Source organism: Pipistrellus kuhlii, unplaced genomic scaffold (genome assembly GCF_014108245.1).
Source record: "Pipistrellus kuhlii isolate mPipKuh1 unplaced genomic scaffold, mPipKuh1.p scaffold_m20_p_2, whole genome shotgun sequence".
Classification (NCBI taxonomy): domain Eukaryota; kingdom Metazoa; phylum Chordata; class Mammalia; order Chiroptera; family Vespertilionidae; genus Pipistrellus; species Pipistrellus kuhlii.
The window spans coordinates 8098756-8125738 of NW_023425515.1; the positions used below are offsets into that span (position 1 = coordinate 8098756).

At 39.5% G+C, this 26983-nt stretch overlaps 1 protein-coding gene across 7 annotated transcripts in view; it reads left to right on the top strand.

Annotated features, from left to right (window-relative positions):
• Positions 1–26983, top strand: part of LOC118724175 (amyloid beta precursor protein) — a 213970-nt gene that overhangs the window by 80911 nt on the left and 106076 nt on the right. For all 7 annotated transcript variants that reach the window (XM_036447151.2, XM_036447152.2, XM_036447153.2 and 4 more), the window contains exons 4-5: positions 18559–18671; positions 21334–21527. In XM_036447151.2, coding sequence (XP_036303044.1) covers positions 18559–18671; positions 21334–21527 — 307 coding nt within the window. The remainder of the gene's footprint in view (positions 1–18558; positions 18672–21333; positions 21528–26983) is intronic.

Sequence of the window (26983 nt, forward strand, 5' to 3'; positions counted from 1 at the left end):
GTTGATCTTGCTTAATTTTTTATTTTCACATTTTTCATATGGTAGCTGATTTGTTTCAGGGTGGATTGTTGAATGGGGAGAAATGACATGTATCTTATCTGAGTGGAGAAGGACTTAGAAGGTGCAGTTCCTCCTACTTGGTTGAATAGGGAAACGTCTAGAAATGATTTCTTCTAGGTACTTCATCCACCAAGACCAGTGGTTAAGCCTCCTTACTCCCATTTCTCCATTGGCCCTCAATTATTAACTGGCTCCAGCTTGATTTTCTTTCTAAAGTTGAAAAAGATATATATTTTTTTAATAAATCAAAATTGGAGGGAAATATTTAGTGGTCTTTGCTGTCTCCAGTTTTAAATTTTTTTCATCTTCTCATTTTAATCATTGTGCCTGCTATTATGTAAGTCTTCTTGCTAGGACTATAAACAACTTGTGTTTGTCTGGGATGAGAATTATGGCAGTGTGAATGATGAACTTAGTTAAATCCTTATTTCTGCCTTTTTCTTTTCTTTTTTACTGGAGATGTACTTAAGAGTCATTAATTGCCATGAGTCTTTACAAGGAAAATTAACAATCTTTGAAAATTTGCTGTTATGTCCTATAGGTGTGTCCTGTTGTCAGTGTTTTGTTAAAACACAAAGTTCATCTGTGCAGGTTCCAGATGCTAGGCAGGAGAAAGAAGTCTCAGTTTATTTGACATCTTATTGCTCCAGTGTTTCTCTGTGGTGGATAGTGAAGTTAATGGGGATCTCATGTGCAGTGCACGCTAAGAATGCTAAGAATGCATTGGTGGTGTTAAAACTCAATCACTGATTGCAAACATAATGCATGTTCATTGTAGGAAGTTAGAAAATGTAACCACAACTCAGACATAAAATCCCAAATTGTTTTTGCTTCCTTGCAGTCTCTGTTTTTGTTTTGTTTTTTTGCGCACATTTTTTGCTCTTACTATTTTTAACATTCTGTAATTCTTATTTCCTGTTTTATGGCCTACTTTATTTCACTTAGCATTTTTTATAACACTTTATTCATGAAATTAAATATTCTTGGAAAGCACAATTTCAAACTATCATTATACCAGACACTAATGTGTTCCTCCCTTATTACTGGTTATTTAGATAACTTCCTTTATTTTGTTGAGGTGATAGTTATTGTGGGGGCTAAAAATAAATAATACTTTTCCTCCTGAGTTCTTCTAGATGAGCTAAAAATAAAATTAACAGAGACAGACCAAAAGGAGAAAATAAAATTTCAATGCATGGTCATGGGAAATTCACTTGAGCATGAAAATGCCAAACGCAATGAGATAAGTTTGGTTATAAGGAGAAAAGGGGAGCTGGGGGCCTGAGATGTCAAAGGTGAGAATGGTGATTCACAGGGAGCTGAGGAACAGCTGCACGCACAGGGCAGGTAAATTTTTGCTAGGCAACCCAGAAACAATTTGACTGGGGTAATCCAGTAAACAGGCTCCTCTTTCAAGTCCTCTCACTCACCATACTCATTCAAATCAGGCAAACTCCCTAAGATGTCTTTCTTGGAACTGTTCTTTCCCTTTTAGAAAGAAGGGGGAAGGGGCAGGGTCAAAGGTTCCTTTGGAGTTTTTCCTTTTTAAAAAATCCTCACCTGAGGATATTTGTGTGTGTGTGTGTGTGTGTGTGTGTGTGTGTGTGTGTTGTTTTTTAAATTTATTTTTAGAGAGAGAGAAACATCTGTTGTTTGCCTCCGACATGTGCCCCAACAAGGTTTGAACCCACAACCTTTTGGTGTACAAGGGGATGCTCTAACCATTTGAGTCACCTGGCCAGTGCTGAGTTGTTTTTTGTTGTTATTTTTTTATATCCTGCTTTAAAAAAATCAATACCAAAAGGCAAAATATTGGGTCTCCTTCATTATAAATGATGTTATGATTAATATCATGGTTCTCTTTTTCCTTAAACTCAATTCTTGGCTGAATGTCTTGGAAATCTTCTGGTTGCTTTAATAAAATAAATGTGCTTTAATTACACCTGCAAACATAGAGGAAAGTCTTCAGACTGATTTGTGATTTTGAGTTTCAAGATACCCCTACCGTTAGCTATGTTTTTTTTAAAATTGATAACGAATAAAAAAAACATATTTTTTTGTTATTGGTTAGTAATCAAGGAACTATTTAAAATAATGTTTTCTCTAAATTTCCATATTGGGAAACACTCGATTTGACTATTCACAGATAAATAAATTCTACAGAAATGACTAGTAATTATATACTTAGTGTGTAAGTATTGACCTAGGTGGGTAGCCAGGAACATGAGTGAAATGCGCTCCCTCCTGTCAGAAGTTTGTTCTGGGAGTGGGAGGAGTTCATTACATCAGGAATTCTGTGAGTGGAAATAGGGGAAACCATTTTCCTCAAGCATTGTAAGGCATTTAAAAAAAAGTAACTTGGTGTTTGTTTATAATTAATGAAAGAATTGACTAAAATGCACCAAGGAAAAGTATGCACCTAAGAGCATCATGAGTATAAGAAGAGTCATAAAGTTGACAGTGAAGCCTTAGCCAGTTTGGCTCAGTGGATAGACCATCAGCCTGCGGACTGAAAGGTCCCTGGGGTTCAATGCAGGTCAAGGGCATGTGTCCATGTTGTGGGCTGGATTCCCAACAGGAGGCTTGAAGGAGGCAGCTGATCAATGATTCTCATCATTGATGTTTCTCTCTTCCTCTCCCATCCTCTCTCTCTGCAAATTAGTAAAAATAATATACCACAACTTCAATAAATCATTGTGGCATTACGTTTTTAAAAAAAGATGACAGTGAATCAAAAGCCTGAGTTAAGACATATTTCAATTTCAGTGTCAAGATATGTTTGAAATGTTCAAGTTTTAGTACTTGGCACAGTATGCTCTCAATGTTAGTGTAACTGTAGAGTCTAGGGATGAATTCTGTGTTTTTTCTTCCTCTTTTTTTTTTTTTTTTTTTTTAATCACAACCGTCAGTGAGTAGCTTCATTAAACTTTCCCTCTCTTCCAATCCCCTTGATAAATGTCAGCTCTTGCTGGGGATGTGTCGCAGGAGGCTTTTTCCCCTGTCATTGAGGTTCAGGCTGCAGCTTTGAAACCTGGCTGCTCGCCACACTGATGCACAGCTGTTGCCAGGCCTGATCAAGGGAGGATCGAGAGGGTCCCAGGAGGACAGTCTCCACGAAGGAAATGGCATTGACGCATCACTTGGGGCGGGGGGGGGGGGGGGGGGGGGGGGGGAGTGGCTGCACTTACAGCTCCAGTGAAGATTCGGGAAGGATGTGGTACTGATGGATGCTTCGTTAGGTCGCCTAAGGAGGAAGGCGCTAGGCCAGAAGGGTGAGGGATTGGGAATTTATTCCATCATCCGCACACAGGTGGCTGAGCCTGGATGGCTCCAGCACCCAATGGTGAGAGTCAGCGCCTTTTAAAGGACTTTTGGCAGGCTTTTTCTGGGCGGAGACTTCTCTGTGCCTACCTGGAGAGGAGATACTGGAGTGTGGTAGCTGCCAGTGGGAATGTCCATAGTGAAACAGCCTGAAAAGCCAGTTCCCAGGGGAGGGGTATTGATTCAATCGCTCGATCAAGCCTCACATGCATCACAGATGAAGCAAACTTTCAAATGAGGCACATGTTAGCTTTCGAAGAAGAAAGCCCAAAAGTTAAGAATGATAAACTGCTGTAAGGTTATAAAAAAGAAAAAGAAAGAAAGAGACCGGCATTTCCCAGGTCTGAGCAGTATTGGCATGGTCACGTATGGGCCATGGTCACATTATAGCCATGATGCAAATACCAGGCACATAGGAAGCTGCACTGGACAGATCGTGGTAAGGGAAGGGATCAGATGTGAAATTTCACTCTCCGTTGTGGGAAGACTTAAAATGGAGAAATCGTGGAGAGAGCCCTTTAAACACAGAGTTTATAAATGTAGCAGAAGGGACAACTAAATGAGATGGCAATGAATGATATTATCACATCTTCCTGCTGCCCAGAAACTTACCAAGTACGCCTGTGGCAGAATAAGTCAAATTAAAGGGTTCCAGGTATTTTTTTAAATCTAGAAATTTTCTTTTAAATTAGAAGTGTAAGTCAAATCACTGTTAAAGAGGTGTGTATTTTGCGAGCTAACTTGGAATCGGGTAAAGCGCAACTGGGCTTTTTCTCAACTGTATAAGTTATTTGCTTTTCCTAGGGCGTACTTTATGATTATGTAGGTATACTGAGTGTCCAGGTTATTATGATCTCTGAACGCATAGTAATCTGGCCACTTGGTGAGTGTGTGTGTGTGTGTATGTGTGTATGTGTGTGTGTTTGAATAAGAGGCCTGGTGCATGAATTCGTGCATGGGTGGGATCCTGCCAGCCTGGCCAGATGGAGGGGACATGAGCGGTTGGCCTGCCTGCCTGCTGGTCAAACTCCTAGTTGAGGGGACAATTTGCATATTAGCCTTTTATTATATAGGATATACACTGAGTGGCCAGATTATTATGTGTTTAGAGATCATAATAATCTAACCACTCAGTGTGTAAAGTTACTTTTATACATACTTTACAGAATGAAGAGCATAGTTTCACTGTTTTATGTTTGTAGTTGTGATTATTATTGCTATGGAAACATGCTTATCTTCTCTAATAATTTAGTGACAGATGTTTGTTTAGGGACCCAAACTCAACATGATTAAAACTGTACTCCTCTTCCAAGAATTTCTCCCCCAGCCACAAATCTGCTTAAATTTTCCAATCCTAATTAAAAATGCACTTTACCACCAGTTGACATGAACTTTTTGTGTAAGATGTGGGACTGCTTTAAGAACAGGAGTTAGACAGACAGTAGTGTGAGCTGGAGCATATGGTAGAAGCTTCTCAAAAGAAAAGTGATGCATGCTATAGATTCTAAGACATAAATAGAGAAAAATGAAAATATCTGAGTCAGAATATTTGGAGACTCTTCCAGGGACAATGGTCTGTGTTGGTAGTCTTGGTACATGATGTTGGAAAACTAGAATAGAACCAAGATGGTTCTTTATTTAAATGGGGAATAGTATCAAAATCACATAGCCTATTTAGAAAGACATGAAATTCACTCAGTTATTTCTTTTATGTGGTGTCCAGAAAAATATAGGAGCATTCAACATGGTTTTACTTATCTTGCAAATGTCATGAAAATGCTAAAGTCACCTTTAAGATATCCATACCTTCTTCCTGAGTCCTTGCTATGGTGTATATTCTGTGCCTCAAATTACATTATTTCATTATGTCAGTTTTTTAAATAAATGGTGCAATTGGATTAGAGAAAGCACTGTTTATACTCTGGAGTAACATTTCCGTAAACTACAGTAACCAGGCAGCACAGGTGCTCATCCTCTTCGAATGTTAATAGCAAACCCACAGGAGGGTAGTGGGTTGGGAGAAAGGTTTATAGTTAATGGATCCGGGGGGCCGGTGAGGGGAAAGACTAATCAGAGAGCTGCATGGGGAATAACAGCACACGGTGCTGCCACTGAGAAGCATCCCAGCAGAGTCTGTACATGTGGAAAGAACTGTTTTATGTCTTAAACAGAAGCTCTGTGAAAATGGGACTTTTGTTTTATTCACTCAACTATCCAGAGCTTGAGCATGTCATGGCACATGGTGGGTGTTTAATCAGTGCATATTAAATGAATGAGTGAAGGAATGAATGAAGGAATGAATGCCTTAGCTGGCTATTGTAAAAGGGAAGAAACATTAAAAGGAGGAATAGCCTAACTACTAGGAAGGCATAGGATGTAAAGCAACCATTTCATGGCCCTAAATAAATATATTTTTTTAAAAAATACCTGGAATTATTGTAAATCTCATTTACTTATGCAAGTATTGATCAACTGAGGATGCGCAGGTTTTATTTAACCACCAAGAGGTTCCAGGAATCTCAGATTAGGAAGAAATCCAGGTTCTTTGGATCTGAATAATAATACATTAAACTCGTATCTGTAGGCAGTAGGATCTAACCTATGCTACATGTTTCTGGTTTAAAGCTAGTATATTCCAGAGGCAACTGTGTGTAGAGATAAAACTTATCATTAGATTAGTGTATAATCGTTTCATTACTCTTAGCTTTCCATTCTAGTGATAAAGGATTATTTAAAAGAAACCCACTTCTAAATATTATTTGTAGTGATAACAGAATTTACAAGATTATTTCAGATTCACATGTTGTACCTCAAGAGTTGGGGTCATATTATCTATGACCCCATTAATTGCTATTTTATTTAAATGTCTTTATTAAGTGAGATGAATGTGGTGGTTAGTAGGTGCTTCGTAAGTAGATTCTAAATACTCCCCTTCTAGAGGTTTAAATCTTTTCTTGGTATTAAATTTGGGGGCCATTCTATTAATGTATTGATGAGGTACATTTTCAAGGATGTTACCTGGCTAGAGTTCCCAACTCTTCCCCTCACTGTTAACTACTTTGCCAGAATATGGTACAGCCTTGTTTGCTTCTTAAAGGTCTGGCTGTCACGTAAGCTCCCTTCTTTATTGTATGATATTTTTATCAGCTCAGTGTTGCTGGATTCCTATGAGAAGGTCATATGACTCTTTGCACATTATTAAAAACTTAGCATTAATTGTCAATGAGAGCCTTATGATATTCTAAATTCTTTCATCATATTTCAGATACAGTAATAGGCTCATGTTCAATATGCCAAGACATTATTCTATATCTTGCCATTTAAATAATTTGAGATTATTTTTCCATTTTTGTTTTCATTTTAAATTTTGAGGCAAAATTCTGAATTGGGTCTCAATTCATGGGTATCAATCAATGCCCATATTTTTGTCAGTGGGTTCTGTGATTTCATTGTATCTGATCTTTGACTTTATCATAAAGACCTTTGGTCCATAGACCCTTTATTCCATTTTATATAACAGTAATTTTTAGCCTCCTCTTATTTTCCTATTCACCAGGGACCCCTGGACCTTAACATCAGTCACTTGAGCCCATATATATATATATATATATATATATATATATATATATATATATATATGTATATGTATATATATATATATAATTTTATTTATTTATTTATTTATTTATTTATTTATTTATTTATTTATTTATTTTACTGATTTCAGGGAATAAAAGGAAGGGAGAGAAAAATAGAAACATCAGTGATGAGAGAGAATCATTGATTGGCTGCCTCCTGCATGACCCCTATTGGGGATTGAGTCTGCAACCCTGGACCTCTTTCTTTGGCCCTCTTTTTTCTGTAACCCACTCAAGAAATCCTCAGGATTGGTGTTTTATAGGAGTCCTTCTGGGATGTTCATTTTCTCACAATACACATACTTCCAAGGAAACCTCATCAGTGCAATGGTTTCCCAAAGGCCTGGCTTGATTCCTGATTCACTCTACCCAGGCCAGCCTCCGAGTGTTTACTGGCCATCAGACTCGATGTGACTCCCAGAGTATTGATAATTAGCCTTGACTTTGAAGGTAAGAGTGTGCAGATGCAGCTCATAGTGCACAGTGTTGGCTATTAGCTCACGGGGACATTTCAGCTCAGATGTACACCAGCTTCCTTATCAGTAAATGGCGAATTTTAAACAAAGGACTCATGAGCATGGGGCATGTCTATTCCTTTTTCCCCTGTTGGTATTGTGCCATTTGGTATAAGAAACTGTATTAGGCAAAAGATAAGATTGTTTTCAAGCTTTTGTTAAGATCTTCTGGATCCCTGATTCCCATGCATAAGAGTTAATTAGGTTTTTATGGGCTTGATGTAGAAACCCTACTATTGCTACAGAAATACACCTCCCACCAGGGCTTTTGCTGTTGTTTTTCTTTTGCTTTTTCTGCCAGTTAACTATTGTACAACTAGAATGGAAGAATAAAATGAATCAAGCTTAAATCCCGAGGACATACTAGTATTCATGTTTGCATTTTCCACGTTGGATTTTTTTAAAGAAATGAGGATATATATAATCCTCTCTTAAAATTTGACTTTAAAAAGCATTTCTAGATACTTTAAGTATAAAACTTCTTGCAAAATATATATTGTTTATGTAGATGTGATCTCAGTGTTAGGATTAGCATCTTGCACTGTAAGGAGATCTAAAAGAAGCAATTTAAATCATCTGAAAGCAAAACATGGAGAACTGTCCCAATGTAGGAGTGTCAGTTAAACAGCTGCTTGAATGGGTAAAGAATGAAAAGATGGTTTTAGCAAGTTCTCAGAAGTCCAAGAAAGCGCACATATTACCTGTTATTTAATTGTCATAGTTGGTGTATGTTCATTTGCTCATGAGAACTTTTATCAAAGACGTACTTACTTGGTGCAACCGTTGGCCTTTCAAATGACCAACCCTCTTGGCCCATAGATGGTCTTAAAAATACACGTTTTCTAAGGACTTATATAAATAGCCAGTACCCTGTTATGGAAATCTAAGAGGTAAGGCTTTGAGATATCCAGACAGTTTGAGCGTCAACCAACAAGGAAACATCTAGGATGATCATGTAATGGCATGTAAAGGGTACCAGGGCATGAGAGGGAAGGGTACCAGGGAACTGACCTCACTTGTTTTAGCTGGAAGAATGCAAACATGCCTTCCTTGTGGGCAGCGTTGAGTAAACACTTCACCAAACCGTGAAATAGCTCACCTTCAGCTTACCTAACAGAGACCTCACGGTCTGGTAGCCTGATTGCATCATTAGAATGTCTGGTTCTGACAGAGAGTGGGAAATTACTTACACTTTTCTTAGAAGATTCTGATAGATATCCTTACCCCAAACCAGAAGCCTTTCATCAGTATTTTCCCCACACCTCAACAATTCTGGTCAAAACATAATTTTCCCATCATCTAGATTTAGGTCATTTTAAGTGGAGGACTGAACCTGTATTAGAGTGGTGCCTCGCATAAAGAACGCCTCGCACAGCGAACGCTGCACACAACGAACTTCATTTCATGATTCATACAACGAACTTCGTTTCACACAACGAAGTCGCCCGAGCTTCCAAGACCGCTTTGCCCGAGCTTCCACGACTGCTTCGCCCGAGCTTCCACGATCGCTGCCGATGTATTGCATCCTTCTGCGCAGGCACTGCAGGCAGTCGTTAGTCACTGCGCTTAACTTAAGCACGTATTGCGGCAATCGTTCTTCATTACGAATTAAATCACGCACGTATCACGGCAGTCGTCCTTTTAAGTTAAACTCAATATTTTTTTTATATCATGATGTATCTAAATAAAAATAATAACAAAAAATTTATCTTTTTTTATGTCATCTTAGCATATTTTATGCTACAGAACGAATTATTTTTTTTAACATGTATTGTTATGGGAAAACGCGTTTCACATAACGAACTTTTCGCATAACAAACTTGCTCCTGGAACGAATTAAGTTCGTTGTGTGAGGCACCACTGTATTTGGAATGAGACCTACTCTAGAATTACTCCCCGTGCAGTAATGAAAAGCCTTAATCACACAGCTCCCTCATTTATACGTGTTAAATCTGAGATGAGAGATTTCCTCCTTCAAACACTCTCCATGTGCCTTCTGTGGGCAGCAGGACTGTCCTTGAAAAGACTAGCTCAGATTGAGTGTGATGTAGTTGGGCCTTAAGAGAGAAGTGGCTGGAGGAACGGCGTCTGATTTCAACGCTCAGCTTCTGCGTGCCTGGAATGCTTGCCCTTCAAAATATTTGCTCTCCGGAGCAGTCGGTGGAAGGTGGAGTGTTCAGTGACTCTGGATTGTTGACCCAGAAGACGCTTTGGTCACAGACCGGGCTTTGGCAGAGTGCCATGGCTTTCTGGTGGAGGGAGGCCCGGATAGGAGAGCAGGCCGCCTGTTTGCAGAGGACCTGTATGCAGAGGATGTTTGCAGCCTGAATGCACCTCCTTTGCACGCCTTTGCTTTCCTGCTTAAGAGAATCTTAAACTGCAACATGCATAAATATGCAGTGGCTTGTAGTGGCACATTGAAGTGATTTTTGCATCTAAACAAACGCATTCCCTCTTTGCCCGATGTGTAAAAAATTTGAATGACACTTGTGTTTTGTCGGGAAGGAACAGACGTTTTCATTATGAAATCCAGTCAAGCAGAAAAGCAGCAAAGCGAGCAGAAATTTTCATTTACATTCATGATTGAAGATGCAGTGAGGAAAGAAAATTGCTAGGTTCAAGATTAGCCATGTTCTGCTCTGTGTGACACAGGGGACATTGTCAACATGGAAATAGTTTTTAATACATACTGATCAGTAGACCCAAATTGTGCTTTTTAAAAAATAAAATCTGTTTTATTTCTAGATACTTAAAGTATAAAACTTCTTGCAAAATATCTATTGTTTATGTAGATGTTTTGTTATTGATTTTAGAGAGGATGGGGTGGGGGGGAGACAGAGAGAGAGAGAAAGAGGAAGAGCAATAGCGAGAGACATCAATGTGAGAGAGAAACATCAATTGGTTGCCTGATGTATTTGCCCTGACCAGGGATCGAACCCACAACTTCTGTGATGTACTGAACAATGCTCTAACCAACTGAGCTCCCAGCTGAGGTATGCATATTTTTTAACAGACCTTAAGTTTTCTAAGGGTTTTGTTTTTTTTGTGTTTTTTTTTTTTAGTTATCCTTAAACAGATTTTCAGTATCGTCCTTATTATCAAGCCATTATTTATTAGTTATAATATGAGCTTTGTGTTCCATTACTGTGACACAGTAATTTCTTAGCTTTTACTTGTGAGCAGCCGCCGGTGTAGATGGATAACTCCATTGAGCCAGACTAAGATGCCATCACAAGATTGGAGAAGTGGGATTAGACCTTTCCAGAGGGTTTTCTGCTAAATAGTTTGTGATACACCTTTTGGAAGTCTTAATGTGATTTCCTGCCTCAGATTCTCTTCCTTAGGAGTCCAGAAATTTAATTCTTTCAGCTCTCTCCGGAGTGATAACCCCTGGCTAATTGATTTACAATAATGACATGAAGCCTGGTTTACAAATCTGAGTGGCGATTTCTAAGTTCTCAGCAGAGTGGGAACAGAGAGAGAGGGTCTAACTTAGCTGGGATCCATCCCCCTTGAACAGATTTCATGGTTTTTGAACTCAAAGTAGCTCTGGGTGATTTTTCGAACATATTTTTATTGAAGAGCTTGATGAATCATGTATATTTATTATATTTTTTATTCCTTTAGACATTGTGTCATTCCTCCCTAGATAGTACTAAGGGTACGATGACAGAACTCTAATCTTTTCTTCCATGTTTTAACAAAGCCTGTGCATATTCAAACAATGTTTTAATACCAGGAAAAGGTTGTGCTAAATTTCACATACTTATGAAACTTATTTCCTGTCTAGCTCTTTTGTTAAATGCCATGATAACTATTTTTTCTTCTTCATTCTCTCTTTATCTACTTCCTTTTGCCCTTTATAGTTTTGTGTCTTTAGGGGTTGTTTTTCTTTGTTTGTTTGTTTGTTTGTTTTGTTTTGTTTTGAGTTGGAAAACCCCTGAAATATAAAACATTGATCACTCTGATCATTTGGAGACAATGCCATTGTCTCCTAAAACTAGACATTTCAAGTCTAGCCTAGACACAGGAGAATTCAGAGGGACAGGTGATAAGCTCTCAGGAGCACAGTGTGGTAGCTGGGCAATGGGAGAGAGGCTGGCTGGAACAACTGAGTCTAGGCATCATGAGCAGGGAAGAAGGGTAGTTGGTTATAAGCACGGGTGACAAATGTATGTGCTAAGGGCCCTACACCAGATGGGCAGGAAAATGGAATGCAGGCAGTGAAACCTGCTCTGCTAACCTTAGCGATGGATGAAGAGTCCAGGGACATAGAGCCCGATGAGTAGTTGTAGATGAAAAGGAATGGAGAAGTAGAAGGAATAGTTTCTGTCTGCTCGGCAAGTGGTTTCCCAGAGTTCAGAATTTCAGAACATTCTATGTGTGACATGTTCTGAGGTCCAACCTCAGGAATATGGACTGTTTGATTGGAGGAGAGGTATAACCTATGGGGGTAGGGACATGAATCAGTGATACATGTTTATTGAGAAAATAGAAGCATAGCTTAATGGGCCCTGGGTTTTATATACAAGTAGAATCTGTTCTACAGTGCCACCATTTTGGTTGGGCTCTCCCAACGTGATGAATGTTGGTTCTTTTCCTTGTCTTCCTTCCACATCAGATAGATTTTGACCCAATGAAGAGTTGCTTATTGTTTTTGGGGGTACAGTTCCAGGACTTGGTGGTCAGTTGGCATTTGATTTTAATTCAGCATATTTGCTAAAAACACCTTCATAAGCAGGTGTCCATCAAGAGAATGGAAATAACAGAAAGGTCAACATTGAAGGTAGAGTTTGTCATTAAATCCTTAGGCATGAATGATATATTTGACTGACAAAGTAAGAGCAGAGAGTGAAGGACAGTTTTATTTATAATCAAAACTATTCAAAGATGAGTCAGTTAGAGGGCAAGAATGATTAGTTTGAGATAGAGAATGGGGAAGCGTGTGCTATCTTAGTTGGTGGGAAGTTAGAGGAGAAGACTGAATTTAAGGAAGAAAGCAATACAGTAGAGTGGGCAGTGAACTTGACGGCTGAGAAGAGACTAACGTGTTTGTTGCTATTGACCTTGAAGAAGATTGTTGGAGCAAGGTCAGATGGCAGTGGCTCGGAAAGAACAGCCAGGAGCCTGGAAGTGAAGGTCTAAAATTCTTTTGAAAAGTTTAAGTGGGAAAGTGCCTCTTCCTGTCTTGATTATAGCCTACCTCACACACGGCTTTCCAAATCTGGTATACGGAAAAAGCATGCTGTGTATTTTTACCTCTCCGTATAATTTAGGGTTTTGGTAATAACTGGTGGTTATCTGGCCTCACTATGCATCAGCTTGATTGGTATTTTGTTAGCAATTGTGTGGCTTTTTAAAAGCCCCATATATAACCCTAATTAATTTCATCTTTAAAATCTATCAAGCTATGAATTTTTTAATAACTCAGAAGGAAAGGAAGTGTTAGGAGAATGCAGACAGTGAGGATACTTGTAAGTTCCAGAGTCAAAATAGAGAATTTAGGGTGATATCCCTACAGTTCTGCTTTCTTGCTCTTCTCTCAAAATATAGGAGATAGAATGAATAACAATAAATAGGTTTAGGTGTAAAGGAGACCTTCCTTACATTTCTGATCCAAATTAATTGCACACTTATAATTAAACTAGATGTCCAATTCAAGAAATTTGTGCACGGGCGGGGGGGTGTCCCCTCAGCCCAGCCTGCACCCTCTCCAATCTGGGACCCCTCGGAGGATGTCCTGGGATTCAGGTCTAAACCAGCAGTTGGACATTCCTCTCATAATCCAGGATCACTGGTTCCTAACTGTTCACCTGCCTGCCTGTTTGATCACCCCTAACTATCCCTCCTGCTGGCCTGGTCACCTCTCACAGCCCCCCTTTGCCAGCCTGGTCACCCCCAACTGCCCCCCTGCTGGCCTGGTCACCCCAACTGCCCCTCTGCAGGCCTGGTTGCCCCATGCAGCCTATTGTTTGGTCATTTGGTTGTCTCTCACTAACCCCCCTGCCAGCCTGGTCACCCTACGCAGCCTGCTGTTCAGTCATTTGGTCGCCCCTCACTGACCCCCCTGCTGGCCTGGTCACCCCATGCAGCCTAATGCTTGGTTGTTTGGTTGCCTCTGCCTGCCCCCCCCCCCCCCCCCCCGCAGGCCTGGTCGCCCCACGCAGCCTGTTCAGTCATCTGTTCAGTTACCATGGTCTCTTAGGCTTTTATATATATATATAAATTGGGTTGTGCTGGTCTGTATTCTTTTAGTGTAAGATTATATCTCCATTCTTTTGTATCTTTCATGGAACTGCGTGCCATGATAGTCAGGAAAACTGAGTGGCAGCAGGGAAGAGCTCTCAGAATGAAACCAAATCGTGTTTGGTTTTAATTTTTATTCCTATCCCTCCTTCTACTGGAACCTCTCTGGCCAGGAGGCATTGTTAACCTCACCTTTTCATATATGGAAAGTCACTGTATTCTTCTGAGTCATTCATTGCCTTGTTTTCTCCTCTCTGGCTACAAGTACAGAACTCTTTCTACCCTGTTTTCTATCTTCTATGATTAAAGAAACAAAAGACAAAAGAGGAGCAACTTGTGGTCAAAGGTACTCAATCCTCGAGATGCTGTCAACATGACAAATCCATGGGACAGGGCAGCAGAAAGAGGCATGAAGGATTTGATTTTAATTTTTTAAAAGGACAAACCATATGAAGTGCTCAGTTTGGTCACATTTATAAGGATGGAGAGTGGAATGCCAGCTGCCAGAGGATTAGGGGAGAGAATAATGGGGACTTGTTCGTGGGTTTAGAGTTTCAGTTTTGCAAGATGAAAAGAGCATGGTTACACAACAATGTGAATGTACTTAACATTGTGCACTGTACACTTTAAAAAAATTATATTTTTATTGAATTCAGAGGGAAGGGAGAGGGAGAGAAAGATGGAAGCATTGATTATATGAGAGAATCATTGGTCGGCTGCCTCCTGCAGGCACCACAGTGGGGATCCAGCCCGCAAACCGGGAATCGAACCCTGACCTTTTGGTTCAGAGGTTCACTCTCCACCACAGAGCCACGCAGGCTGGGGTGAACTGTATAATTGTAAAATAGGTAAGACAGTAAAATTTATGTCATAACTCATGATAGAAAGGTTTTGTGTGTGTGTGTGTGTGTGTGTGGGTGTGTTTTAATTTTTAAGTTTCCGGTTATTGCATTCTTTAACACTTTTTAGATGGTTTGTCTTTTAATTGTGGTAAAATACACACACATAAATTTTACCATCTTATCCATTTTTTCAAGTGTACAGTTCAGTAGTGTTAAGGATGTTCACATTGTTGTATTTCTTCCTTTCTGGAATGTGGGCAGGATGTCTTGAGTTTCTGTGGTCATTTTGTGACCACAGAACATGAGGACAAAAGCCAACTTGCTAATGATGGCAGAACAGAGACCCAGGCCTAGCCTGGTCCCGAGGGCATCACTAAGTATCTGCAGTAGCCCCAGCCTCAACACCAGACTGCTCACGTGGGACAAAGAATCCATGCTGTCATGTAAGCCACTGTTCATCCTGTGTTCTAGTCCACTGTTTTATGTGGTTTGCGAGCTAATTTAAGTCTAGATTTATTGTTGAATGGACCCCATTGTAGATTATAACATTAAAGTACTTTATAGCCTAAACGTGACTCTACTTTAAAAAAAAAAAAGGGAGTTGCCAAATAAACCATTTCGAGCAGAGTTTACATGACAGTGAGCTGAATTATCACTGTCAGATGGAGAGTGTGGAGATCGGGGTTTTCAGGCCAGTTGTACCGCCATTTGGCCCAGTGGGCAAGCCACTTGACCTGGGCTCTTTGCCTCCCATCTGCAAAAGGATGTAATAGGAGCTAGACTATCCTTTCCAAACCACCAAAGAACCATTGGATTGAGGCTGCAGCGGTGGCCCAATTGAATTTGAGATCATTGTTTACTTTGCCAAGACTTTTTAGTCAAGAAGCAAGCCAAACTCAGATCTTGTTCATTAGCTTTGAAAATTTCCTATCCATTGGGGATAGGGGGAGAGAAGCCTGAATTGTGAATTTTTAAAACAAGAAATCAGGTTGTATGGTTATCAATAAATATTCGCAGTGTACCTGGATGAATTTATCCACTAGATTATATTATCTATTGTCCCAATAATCCCATAAGGGACGAATGACAGGTGACCTAGGGTGCCTCAGCCAGAAATCTGACACGTACAACCCTAGGTAGTTAATTAATAATCCATTGAGCATAAATTACACAGGAGGCAAACATGCAATGCGCAAATCACTCACGGTTTATTTACCAGAGTCCTGGTGGGTTCCAGAATCCTAGGCAGGCCACCCTAGGATCCGCACTGACAGACACACACACACTCACACACACATACACACACACACACACACACACACACACACACACACACACGGTTCACAGAGGACTTTGCAGCTGCAACTTGGCTTGAGTTGGGGCCTCTCAGGACGGCTCACAGTCCGTGGCTCAGAGTTCAGGGCTCACGGCTCCGGCAGAGCTTTGACTGGTGCAGGCAGGGGAAATGGAGAGCGACCCACTGTGGAGGAGCAGAAGGAATGTCTCTGATCTTCTGTGGAGCTTCCTCTTTTTATGTGTCTTCAGTGCTCAGATGTGTCTTCAGTGAGTCTTATCAGCAGGTCCCAGGAGCCTTGTTATCCCGTCTTACGTATGGGGTACAGGTCACTTTATCTGTTTCCTACATACAGGTCAATCAAGGGTGCTTATCAGTTTGTTTACATTCCATTCCATACTTTCAGATATCACACTTTAATTCCACACTTTAATGTTTATTCTATATTATTTTTATCCTTATTGCTGTTACTAGAACATCTATGCGGTGCCAAATTTTCTAAAGTTTGACATAAACAGGAGCATGAATGATTTCTTATTATAATACTTAATTTATTTTCATTTCTTTTACTTGAATTCTGTTTAAAAAATTTTTAAACTGAAAGGTCAGATCAACAAGGTTCATTTAAAAAATAAAAATATACACAGTTCTACATGGAAATTCCAGGCATATTCGATCAGATTTTTTTACATTAAAAACTATTTTCAGAGCAATTTTAGTTTCACAGCAAATTGAGTGGAAAGTAGAGAGTTCCTATATATTTCCTCTCATATCATAGATTCTGTTAGAATTTTTAAAAAAACAAACAAACCATGTTACACTAAGTCGGTTGGTGAAAAAAGATTCATTGTAATTTTATCACTAATTTTTATTATAATTTTGTATTGAGAGAGAGCGGGGGGGGGGGGAGAGATAAACATTTATTTGTTTTATGCACTCACTCATTGGTTGCTTTCTGTATACTCTGAATGAGAATGGAACTTGCCACGTTGGCATATCTGGGACAACACTTTAACAGACTGAGCTACCCAGCCAGGGATCTTTATTATCATTTTAAAACAGATTTTTGCATTTTAATTGCTTGAAATATCTAATGTGTAACATTCTAGTATGTTTCATAAATTTTGAAAGCAATATAGGCAGGGCTGTAAAAACACAGATTCATTCTAAGTGTTATTTCAATCTTAGAATACAATGAGTCTTCTGTTTTGCCAGGAGTCCTGGAGGCTTATTAAATAGCCAATATTAATCCTTTAAAAGAACAATCTCATGGCAGGGGGAGCATATATTCCTTGGCAATGCACAATATGAGAAACCTAAGAGCGTATTTTCAATACTAAATGAAATGTCACTTTTGCAAATTTAAAAAATTCAAGTGTTCTTTTATTAATTAAAGCATTACATGCTCTCATGGTGAACATCAGATTTTATGAGGTAAATATCTTCCCGTGACTTTGGCTTTGCATTGAAAGCCAGTCCTCCACAAGTTGGCCTGAGGGCAAGTAAAACAAGACAAAAGCTCATTGTTTCTCTGCAGCTGTTACCCAGTTATTGCCTTGAGAACTCGGTCAGGCCAAAGTCAAGAGTATCTGATATCTGCTCTTAATAGACACATGGACTGATTTAATAGTCTTGGGCCAGGTGTGTAATCTTTATAGTAATTAACTTGTAAAATAGAAAAGCATCATTAGTATTTCAAACATTTGCAAATATTGCATGACAGTTGGACTGATCAGAATGAATAAACCAGGTAGTCATCTTCAACCATTGATCATTTCTGGCTTCCTGTGGTCTTAAAAATTGGATAACTCAGGCATCTGGGATTCTTGCTCACGGCTTTAGTTCATTGCCTGTTCTTAGAAATTATGAAGAACCCACCTGGGGAAGGTATATTGCCTTTGGATTTAATGATTTTTATTTTGTATTCTCTATCTCGTCTGGGTTTTAGGTGTTTTGTTTTGTTGTTGTTGTTTTATAGTATTCTACGTAAAAGGAAAAGAAAACAGTGATGTCACTTTTTATTAGGTGATGTTTGTCTCTAGGTCACTTGGTCATAATTTCCAGAGGGTGGGTATCCATTTCCCAGCAGGCATCTCTCAGGTGGGAAGTGGAGTTTATATAACAGAACAATCAGTGGGTTCATGCTGCCTGACGCTACTTGAGCCAATGATGCAGAGACAGGGTGGAATCACATATGAGCGTTTATCCCAATACTGCTGGCAGCATGGAGAGCAGCAGGTCAGCCACAAAAATCTGCTCTGCCTCTCTCCGTAAGCCAGCTGCTAGTTTGGATAGAAGTTCAGAGGTTGCATGGGGAAGTGGGCAAAAGGTATTTTTTACCCTCATTGCAATTGAATGGCAGCTCTTCTGTGATTGCAGCAGAGATTCCTCTTCATTAAAGATTTTACTTAAAACATGTAGGAAGTATTGTAACCACCAAGGCTGATGTGGCCAAGAACTGGGCTGCTAACGACACTGGGCTCAGCATGCTGAATGTCTTAGCTTCCTTGGACTGATGACTTCATCCTTCAAAAAGCTGATTAACTGTTCTGACTCCTTTGAGCCTACCCTTCCGTGACACCATCCCTGAGATAACGTGTGATGCGGACGGAGTGACATGAAACTGTTTCCCTTTCTTGCAGTTGGCGAGTTTGTCAGTGATGCCCTCCTTGTCCCCGACAAGTGCAAATTCTTGCACCAGGAGAGGATGGATGTCTGCGAGACCCACCTTCACTGGCACACCGTCGCCAAAGAGGTACCAGCCATACATTTTTTTTCTATTTTAAAGTGAAGACTTTCTAAGAACAGGGGTAATGATGTGGTATTTTGAGGCAACAGCTGTGCTGATAATTAAGTTCTCTTTTACTATTGAAAAATAAGCCTTACCCTAACCAGTTTGGCTCAGTGGATAGAGCATTGGCCTGCGGACTCAAGGGTCCCGGGTTTAATTCTGGTCAAGAGCATGTACCTTACCCAGTAGGGAGTGTGCAGGAGGCAGTTGATCACTGTTTCCCTCTCATTGATGTTTCTAACTCTCTATCCTTCTCCCTTTTTCCTGTAAAAAATTAATAAAAAATATATTTAAAAAATAAGCCCTATCCATGATTATTTGTAAAGAGTTAAAACGGGGCCTCTTTAGATTCGTTATATTTCTGTGCCACATTTTATAAACTAGACATTATAATCTTATATTCTCTAAACCTTAAAATGTAGCTCTTCTTCTAATTATTTTTGTTTACCTATTGTTTTCTTTTTCACAACCAGAGTTTTAATGATTTAACCATTTTTTATGATTTATTGGGGTATACAGTAGTAGAAATGAAATAGCTTGTCCAATACCAATATGAAAGCTAGTTAGAATTCTGTTCCTAAATGAAGCAGTCCGGGTTTGTTTTCACCAGGCCATGTTAACCACCTTCATTTTTCCATAGTAGGGAAGTACATGGCACCAATCCTGGTTTTGGCTAACTCCTGCCTTTGGCAAAACTGACAAAAGACATGAGATACTTAGCATAAAATGCCACTCTGTAATATTACTACATTTAAAATGTCCTTTTCTTTGGATACATAAATTTACTAGAAAAACTTCATAATGTAATTATAGCTTTTGTGTGTGACATGTTATCAGTCCCCTAGAATTAGGCGCCATCTAATACCGTGGTTCTCAATGGGGTCAGTTTTGCTCCCTATCCCTCCCCAGGAACATGTGCCAATGTCTGGAGATATTTTGGGTCCTCACAATTAGAACCAGTGGTACTACTGGTATTGGGTGGCTAGAGGCCAGAGAGTCGACTAGACATTCTTCTTGTCCCCAACCCAAGAATTATCTGGTGCAAAACTTCATTGGTACTGAGATTGAGAAATCATCATCTGCCTCAGTGTAACCGTTGGATCACAACCTTCTAGCTATTGAGCAAAAAAAACACCACTTAAGATTTCGCATTAATGTTGCCTTTAGTAAAATATGTCCTCGTTTACTGTAGAACAAAATTTTCTGTGTATAAAAATGTGTTTCACAGCTTGCTGATCTTAAGAAAACAAGCCAGACAATTTAAAGCCCAGCTATCTGTCTGCTAACCTCATTTTTCATTTCTTCGTGACTTTTCACAAAATTTTTTTCTGTTGCTAAGAGACGTAAATGACTCTAATTCCTACGAGGTCAAAATGCACTCGAATACTTTCATTGTTTACCTTCCTACATGTGTTGAAATATTAATCTTGCCTCCGTTAGCAGTGGTTGCTTTCAAAGCTTCATGTTCATTTAGATTTGTGCAACTGTAGCAAATCCCAGGAAAGCAAACAGATACTCAAAGAGAAATGTCTAATGACAGTATTTTCTGCTTAATAGCAGAGTACAATTTCTTCTCCTCCCAGGATTGTTATTTTGGAGGCGAGCCAAGAGGGAGAATATCTAGAATAAGATAGACTTAGGGAGGGAAATGCTCATCCGTAGTAGAGATTGCAGTGAATTGGGGGTATACAAGGAGCAGTCACTTCTCTTTTCTTTTTAAACTAGAGGCCCAGTGCACGGATTCATGTACCAGTGGGATCCCTTGGCCTGGCCTGCACCCTCTTGCAATCCGGGACCCCTCGGGGGATGTTGAAGAGCCAGTTTTGGACCGATCCCCACCGGCCAGGCCAAGAGACCCCACCAGTGCACAAATTCATGCACCAAGCCTCTAGTATGTGTATAAAATATTTGGTTAATCTCTTCCCACCCTCCTCGCTTCCTTTTCGCTCTGAGATTCATCATTCTGTACCATGTTTCCATGCCTGTGCATTGAGCGTCTACCCCTTGAAGGGCAGTGTGCATCATAGCTACCAGTCAAATGGTTGAATGGTTGCTTAAGCTTATGTGTATATATATATTTGTTGTTGTTGGTTTCAGAGAATAAGTGAGAGGGAGAGATAAAAACATCAATTTTGAGAGAGAATCACTGATCAGCTGCCTCCTGAATAACCCCCTATTGGGGATCAAGCCCGCAACCTGGGCATGTGCCCTGACTGGGAATCCAACTATGACTTCCTGGTTCATATGTCAATGGCCACACTAGCTGGGCAGGAGTGGCCACTTCCAGATGCACAAATGAAGCCAGAAGGCACTGATTCACTTAGATGTGTTCACCAATGAAGGCTTCTTCTACACCTTATTTTCCAGTTGGTTTCCATTCCTATTGTTTCTCTTCTTTTCTCTAATGTAAAAAGTTGACCTTATTAAGTAAGTAATCAAGTTAAAAATTACAGGCACCAAGATAGCCTGAGCTAAAGGAACTGTTGTTTAGTCACTCAAAAAGCAAATGACCCATCCCATTGTAAAATTGGTTCTGTTGGATCTGGGTGTTATTATATTTGCATTTTCTCACAAAGAAGAACATCTACTCTACTGATCTCTCTTTTTTTCTCCTTCCCTTGCCTAGACCTGCAGTGAGAAGAGCACCAACCTGCACGACTACGGCATGCTGCTGCCCTGCGGGATTGACAAGTTCCGAGGAGTGGAGTTTGTATGTTGCCCGCTGGCCGAGGAAAGTGACATTGTCGATTCAGCTGATGCCGAGGAGGATGACTCAGATGTCTGGTGGGGTGGAGCAGATGCAGACTATGCAGATGGGAGGTAAGATGGCCCTTGTGTTGGGCTCTCACAGATGCTGAAACATCCAGCATAGAGTTTTTTCTTCTGTCAATATATCTTCCTATTTCTCATTAAAAGGATCTCTATGCACTCCCATCAAAGTTTGCTTTTATAAAAAAATTCTAATCATGAAGTCCTATTATGCTTATAGCATACTGTTTCATCCTATATAATAAAAGCCTAATATGCAAATTGTCCCCTTTGACCTGGAGTTTGACCAGGGGGCAGGGCTGTCCCACCAACCATCCACCCCCTCCCAGCTGGCCCTGGCCCCTGATCAGCCACCCGTACACTGATCAGGAGCAGGGCCAGCCAGCCAACCGCCTATGTCCCCTCCCCTGGCCGGCCCATCCCAGTCAGCCCAGATTGGGGGTCAGCTGGCTAGACTCCATCTGTGCACAAATTTGTGCACTGGGCCTCTAGTTTTAATATGATTGATCAACCAACATTGACTCAATTTTAATTACTATTTTAATCTCAAAAGTTGGGATCAAAATTCCATGGATATTTTAAGTCACTGGCAGTGCTACCCAGGATTAAAATCTTAGTGACAGGGCAATCTGCTTTGATCTGTAATTTAGAAAAACATTTTAAAGTATTTTAAATAGTACTTTGAGATTGTTATATAGGCATTAGCTACATTTTAATTTTGTTAAGAAAGGTTTAGTCTTGTTTTGGGGGGTTGTTTATTCTTTTTGTGAGGGTTTTGTGTGTGTGTGTGTGTGTGTGTGTGTGTGTGTGTTGTTTTGTTTTTTTGCCTTTTATTATCTTTTTCCTATGTGAACGGAGTAAGAAGCATTCATAAATGTTTGCTGAAGTTCTTTAACTGTCTTTGTTTTTCTGATTGTTAAGAAATAACATTTTTATTACTTTTTCTTTGGGATCCTAACCCAATAACCTATAAATTCTTACTTTTAATTAAAGGCAAATATCTATATTCAGAGATGCAAAGACTTCTGTGACTAAAATGGGTCTTTTTGCTTTATCTTGAGAGTGACACACTTTTACCAGATCCTCTTCTAATTTAGCACACTTTTTATGTCTTGTGAAACCTGCTTTTTGTTGGGAATGGATATCAATGTGATCTTTTGATCTTTTCCTCCTTCACCTCTTCCAAATCACTGACCAAATTGAAAGCATCACTAACATCTTATGAAACCCTCTCAGTGGCCCCTTCCTTTCTTGCACCCCTTACTCATCCCAGAAAAAGACCCAACAGGGCTTCTTGTTCTGGCCCCAAACCTCCCTCATTTATTACTGTCATTCAGCAACTGCACCGTGGATATCCATCTCTCTGGTTACACCAGTATCTGTCCTCTTTGTTACCGTTAATGAACTATAGGACACTAGTGTGTTACCGTGTTTCCCCGAAAATAAGACATCCTCTGAAAATAAGACCTACTTACAGGTTTCCTTCTGAGTGAAGTATAAGGCATCCCCCGAAAATAAGGCCCCCTAGACTCTGTCTCAGAATGAAAATTAATTTACCATAAACTCTGTGAAACCTGAACTGCAAGAAGTTGTGACTTTGGTGAAGAATTCATGGGAGAAAATCACTGACAGTTGCATTGCAAATGCACTGCGAGCAGGTTATCTTGACAAGAAGTACTCATTTAAAGACAGTGCATTGCTAAACATGAGAGATTTGGTCCACTGATTCTGAAAGAAATGGAGTCACAAGAAATTCACCAGAAAATTCAGGAATTGGATTGTTATGATGATGCTCCAGAAGATGATGACATGATCGTCATTGAATAAATGAGTAAATTCTTGATATCGTAGGATTCACAGTTTGTCTGGTTTGTGTTGACAACTACAATACTACCATACCGTATACAGGTAATAAATTTCCTTTATTTTCATTTCACAATAAATGTGTACCGTATTCTTCTTCATGGAAAAATAAGACATCCCCTGAAAATAAGACCTAGCGCATCTTTGGGAGCAAAAATTAATATAAGACACTGTCTTATTTTCGGGAGAACAGGGTATTATTTAACACCTTTTTAAAAAATTTATTGAATTACCTACTACAGAGGCAATTATACAACTTATTATCCAAACCAGATTTGACACTAGGACCACAGTCAGAAACTAAAGGGCCCAGACAAACTAGGTCATATAGTTATACTAGCTATTTGTGTCTTTACTTATATTACCATCCAGGTTGATAATCAGTTGAAATGTTAGCCAGCTCCTTCTAGTCAACTTCATGTATATTGCATTTCTGCTATCCACTACACAGTCATCCCTTGAAGTCCGCCATCCCTTGAAGTCTGCCATATACTCATGCGGTTTCCAGCCTTGACATCCCTCTCTGATCACGACCTTTTGAAATTGAACCTGAAACACTCATCAGGCCCTCGTGAATTTTATCCTTCCCTCATAATCACCCCACACCTTTAGTCAAGGCTTTTGGTTCATTATCCTCCTTTTAAAAAAATAATTTCTACACAAAGAGGCTCAGTAGATAACCATTTTTACATATTTCTTCTAATATCCTGGACTTGTTCATATGCTTTGCATTTTCTGAACATATCAATACTTTTCTCAATCCTCTTTATTCATGAAAAAATAATTTATCTCTTTAATCGCTGCTGAGTTTTCTAAGGTTGATGTATCAAGTCATGTAACCCTACCTGTTAATACCATTTCTTATTCATTCTGTGACATCATCTGGGATCTTAATGTTACTAGATGTACCTAATTATCTGTATTTGATGACTTATTTCCTTCCACATAATGGTGTGCTGCAAGAATTTTTTAAAACATGCAATACCTAACTAGTCAGGGGCACTGACCTGTTTTCCCTTAGATTTTCAAATTTAAAAATGACAACAGCCAACACAACAATAGCCCAGTATGAATGAATAAAAATTATTGTCAAATCAGGAAAAAAAAATTTTGTTGCTGTGCTGTAGAATTTTAATAATTATTTATATGTGCCATAAGATTAAAGAGGTTGAAATTTGCTGCCCTACAATGTTCATTGGGTCCAGCTACCTGAATTTGTTCTGAGGCTTATCTTGCCCATCACTGTGCCAGAAAAGCCAGCCCAGCACCAATGCTTCCTAGGAACAGTGGGCCCTTTATACTATTATTATTTTATCCATATGTTAAAAATATTTTGCAAATGATTTATAGATGTAGGAATGAAGATATGGTAAGAAATAACTTCATTTAGAAATCTTAATAATAATATCATAAATATTTTAATTTGAATTAAAATTTATATATAGTAAGTCCAGATTTTTAAGGTAGGGATTTCTGGGATGGGCACTTCTTTTTGATGCAACTGCTATTCACATGCCAGGCATGTACCCGGAATAGATTTATATTATCAATCCAATTCCACCCTTCAAATATATCTATTAGGATCTGGCTCATCATATTTCTTAGTCTTTTTCTCACACTTGCATTTTTACTTGATAATTGTAAAACAAAACAAAACAAAAAAACAGTACTTTTAAAACTTTTTAGAGTTTATAATTTTGTTGAAGTGAGAAATTCCATTATCTGTCCACAATTGCAAAATACTTTTCAAATTTGGATTTATAAAAATTTAGAAACTTATTAGAAGCATAACCCAATTATTTTTATGTCTACATTGGCTCTTTACTTCTAATCTCTTTTATAGACACTTCTGCCTTTAGTATTTGTCTACTTCTTAATGGTGTCAAAAGATTTTGTTTCACAAATGTAAATGTTGCACAAATATCATATAAGAAGAAAGAATATTGTCAATGGCTGGTTCATGCTTTTTCTATAAGTTATATATATATATATATATATATATATATATATATATATATATATATATTATTGATTTCAAAGAGGAAGGGAGAGGGAGAGAGAGAGATGAAAAATCAATGATGAAAGAGAATCATTGATTGGCTGCCTCCTGCACACCCCCCACTGGGGAACGAGCCTGCAACCCAAGAATGTGTCCTTGGCCTGAATTGAACCTGGGACCCTTCAGACCGCAAGCTGGCATTCTGTCCACTGAGCCAAACCGGCGAGGACTCAGTAAAATATTGAATGATGTCTTCCTTCCTGTTGAATAACCAAGTGCAAAAGAATACTATATTTCCTCTTTGTTCTAAAAAATGCATTGCTCAGCTCCTGAGCTTGAGAAAAGCAACCCAGGATATCATTATCTGAAGACTGATAGTCTGAGGTTTTGCTTATGTGATCAATTTCATCCATCTCCTGATTTGTCTAATAATTGTGAAATATTCCCTGTCAATTTCTCCTAATTGCCAATGTGGAAAATGAACAGTTTTGATTTCTGTTATGGTCAATGAAAGTCTTTAGGCTTCTTATTTATCTTCTTGAAAGATGATGCAATATTTTAGGAACACAGTAATAAAACTGTGATAACCTCTATTACATCTTCTCCAATTCCTTTATTCTTTCATTGTTTTATGATTTGGTCCTTTTTAGCAGTTGGAAATAGTTAATGAGTAATCATGAAATAATTTTTATGGAATGACAACAATAGAAAAATGTGGCCCCCAAAACAATCCTATATAATAAAAGGCTAATATGCAAATTGACCAAATGGCAGAACAACCAAACAACCAGTTTCTATGGTGTGCGCTATCAGTGGGCGTGTGTGGAACATGGTGGGTGTTGGCCAGAGCAGGTGAGTTGGGCTGCCAGATCAAGGTGAGGCACCAGTCACTTCCATCAGGGCGAGCCTTCGGTGGTTACTGAAAATTCTTTGCTCCTTTGCACTGCAGTCCTGCCCAGTGCTCACACCCAGCGCCAGCCTTGCTCACACTCACTGCCTGTGCCAGAGCAGCCATTCAGTCACTTGGCACTATCAGGTGCAAGCAGCGGCTGCTTGTCCTAATCTCCCCTGAGGGCTTCTCCACCTGCCCCTGCTCCTGAAGGGCAATCGGGGCAGCAGCTGCAGCTCATGCCTAATGACAACACTGGCCCCAATTGTTCCACACTATCAGCGGGTGTGAGCAGGGCTGGCACCATCAGTGTATGGGAGCAGCGGCAGCAGCAGGAGTAGGGCTGCCGGCAGACAGGAGACTGGAGGCCATGGTGGAAGGGGCTGGACGGGGGCACAGAGGATGGGCCGAGACCCACCCCTGCGCCTACTGCGGCCTTACTGCCCACAGTTCCTTTCAAGTGCTTGAATTCGTGTACTGGGCCCCTAGTAGGAATACAAAAAGTTCCATTGGACTGAGATGATAATTACAAGATAGACTTTTATTTGAATTTTAAAAAGTAAGATTTCTCTAAGAGAGTAAAAAAGTCAGAAATGTCAATCTTGCAGATAGATAAAACTGTTCAAAATGAAACTCAACAGGTAAAATTGTGTCCAATGAACCCTGATGGTATTCCAAGAGTTAATCATATATCCTACTGATCATGAGTTTACATTTGTTATGGAACATGTGTGACTGTATACTTTAAGATATTTG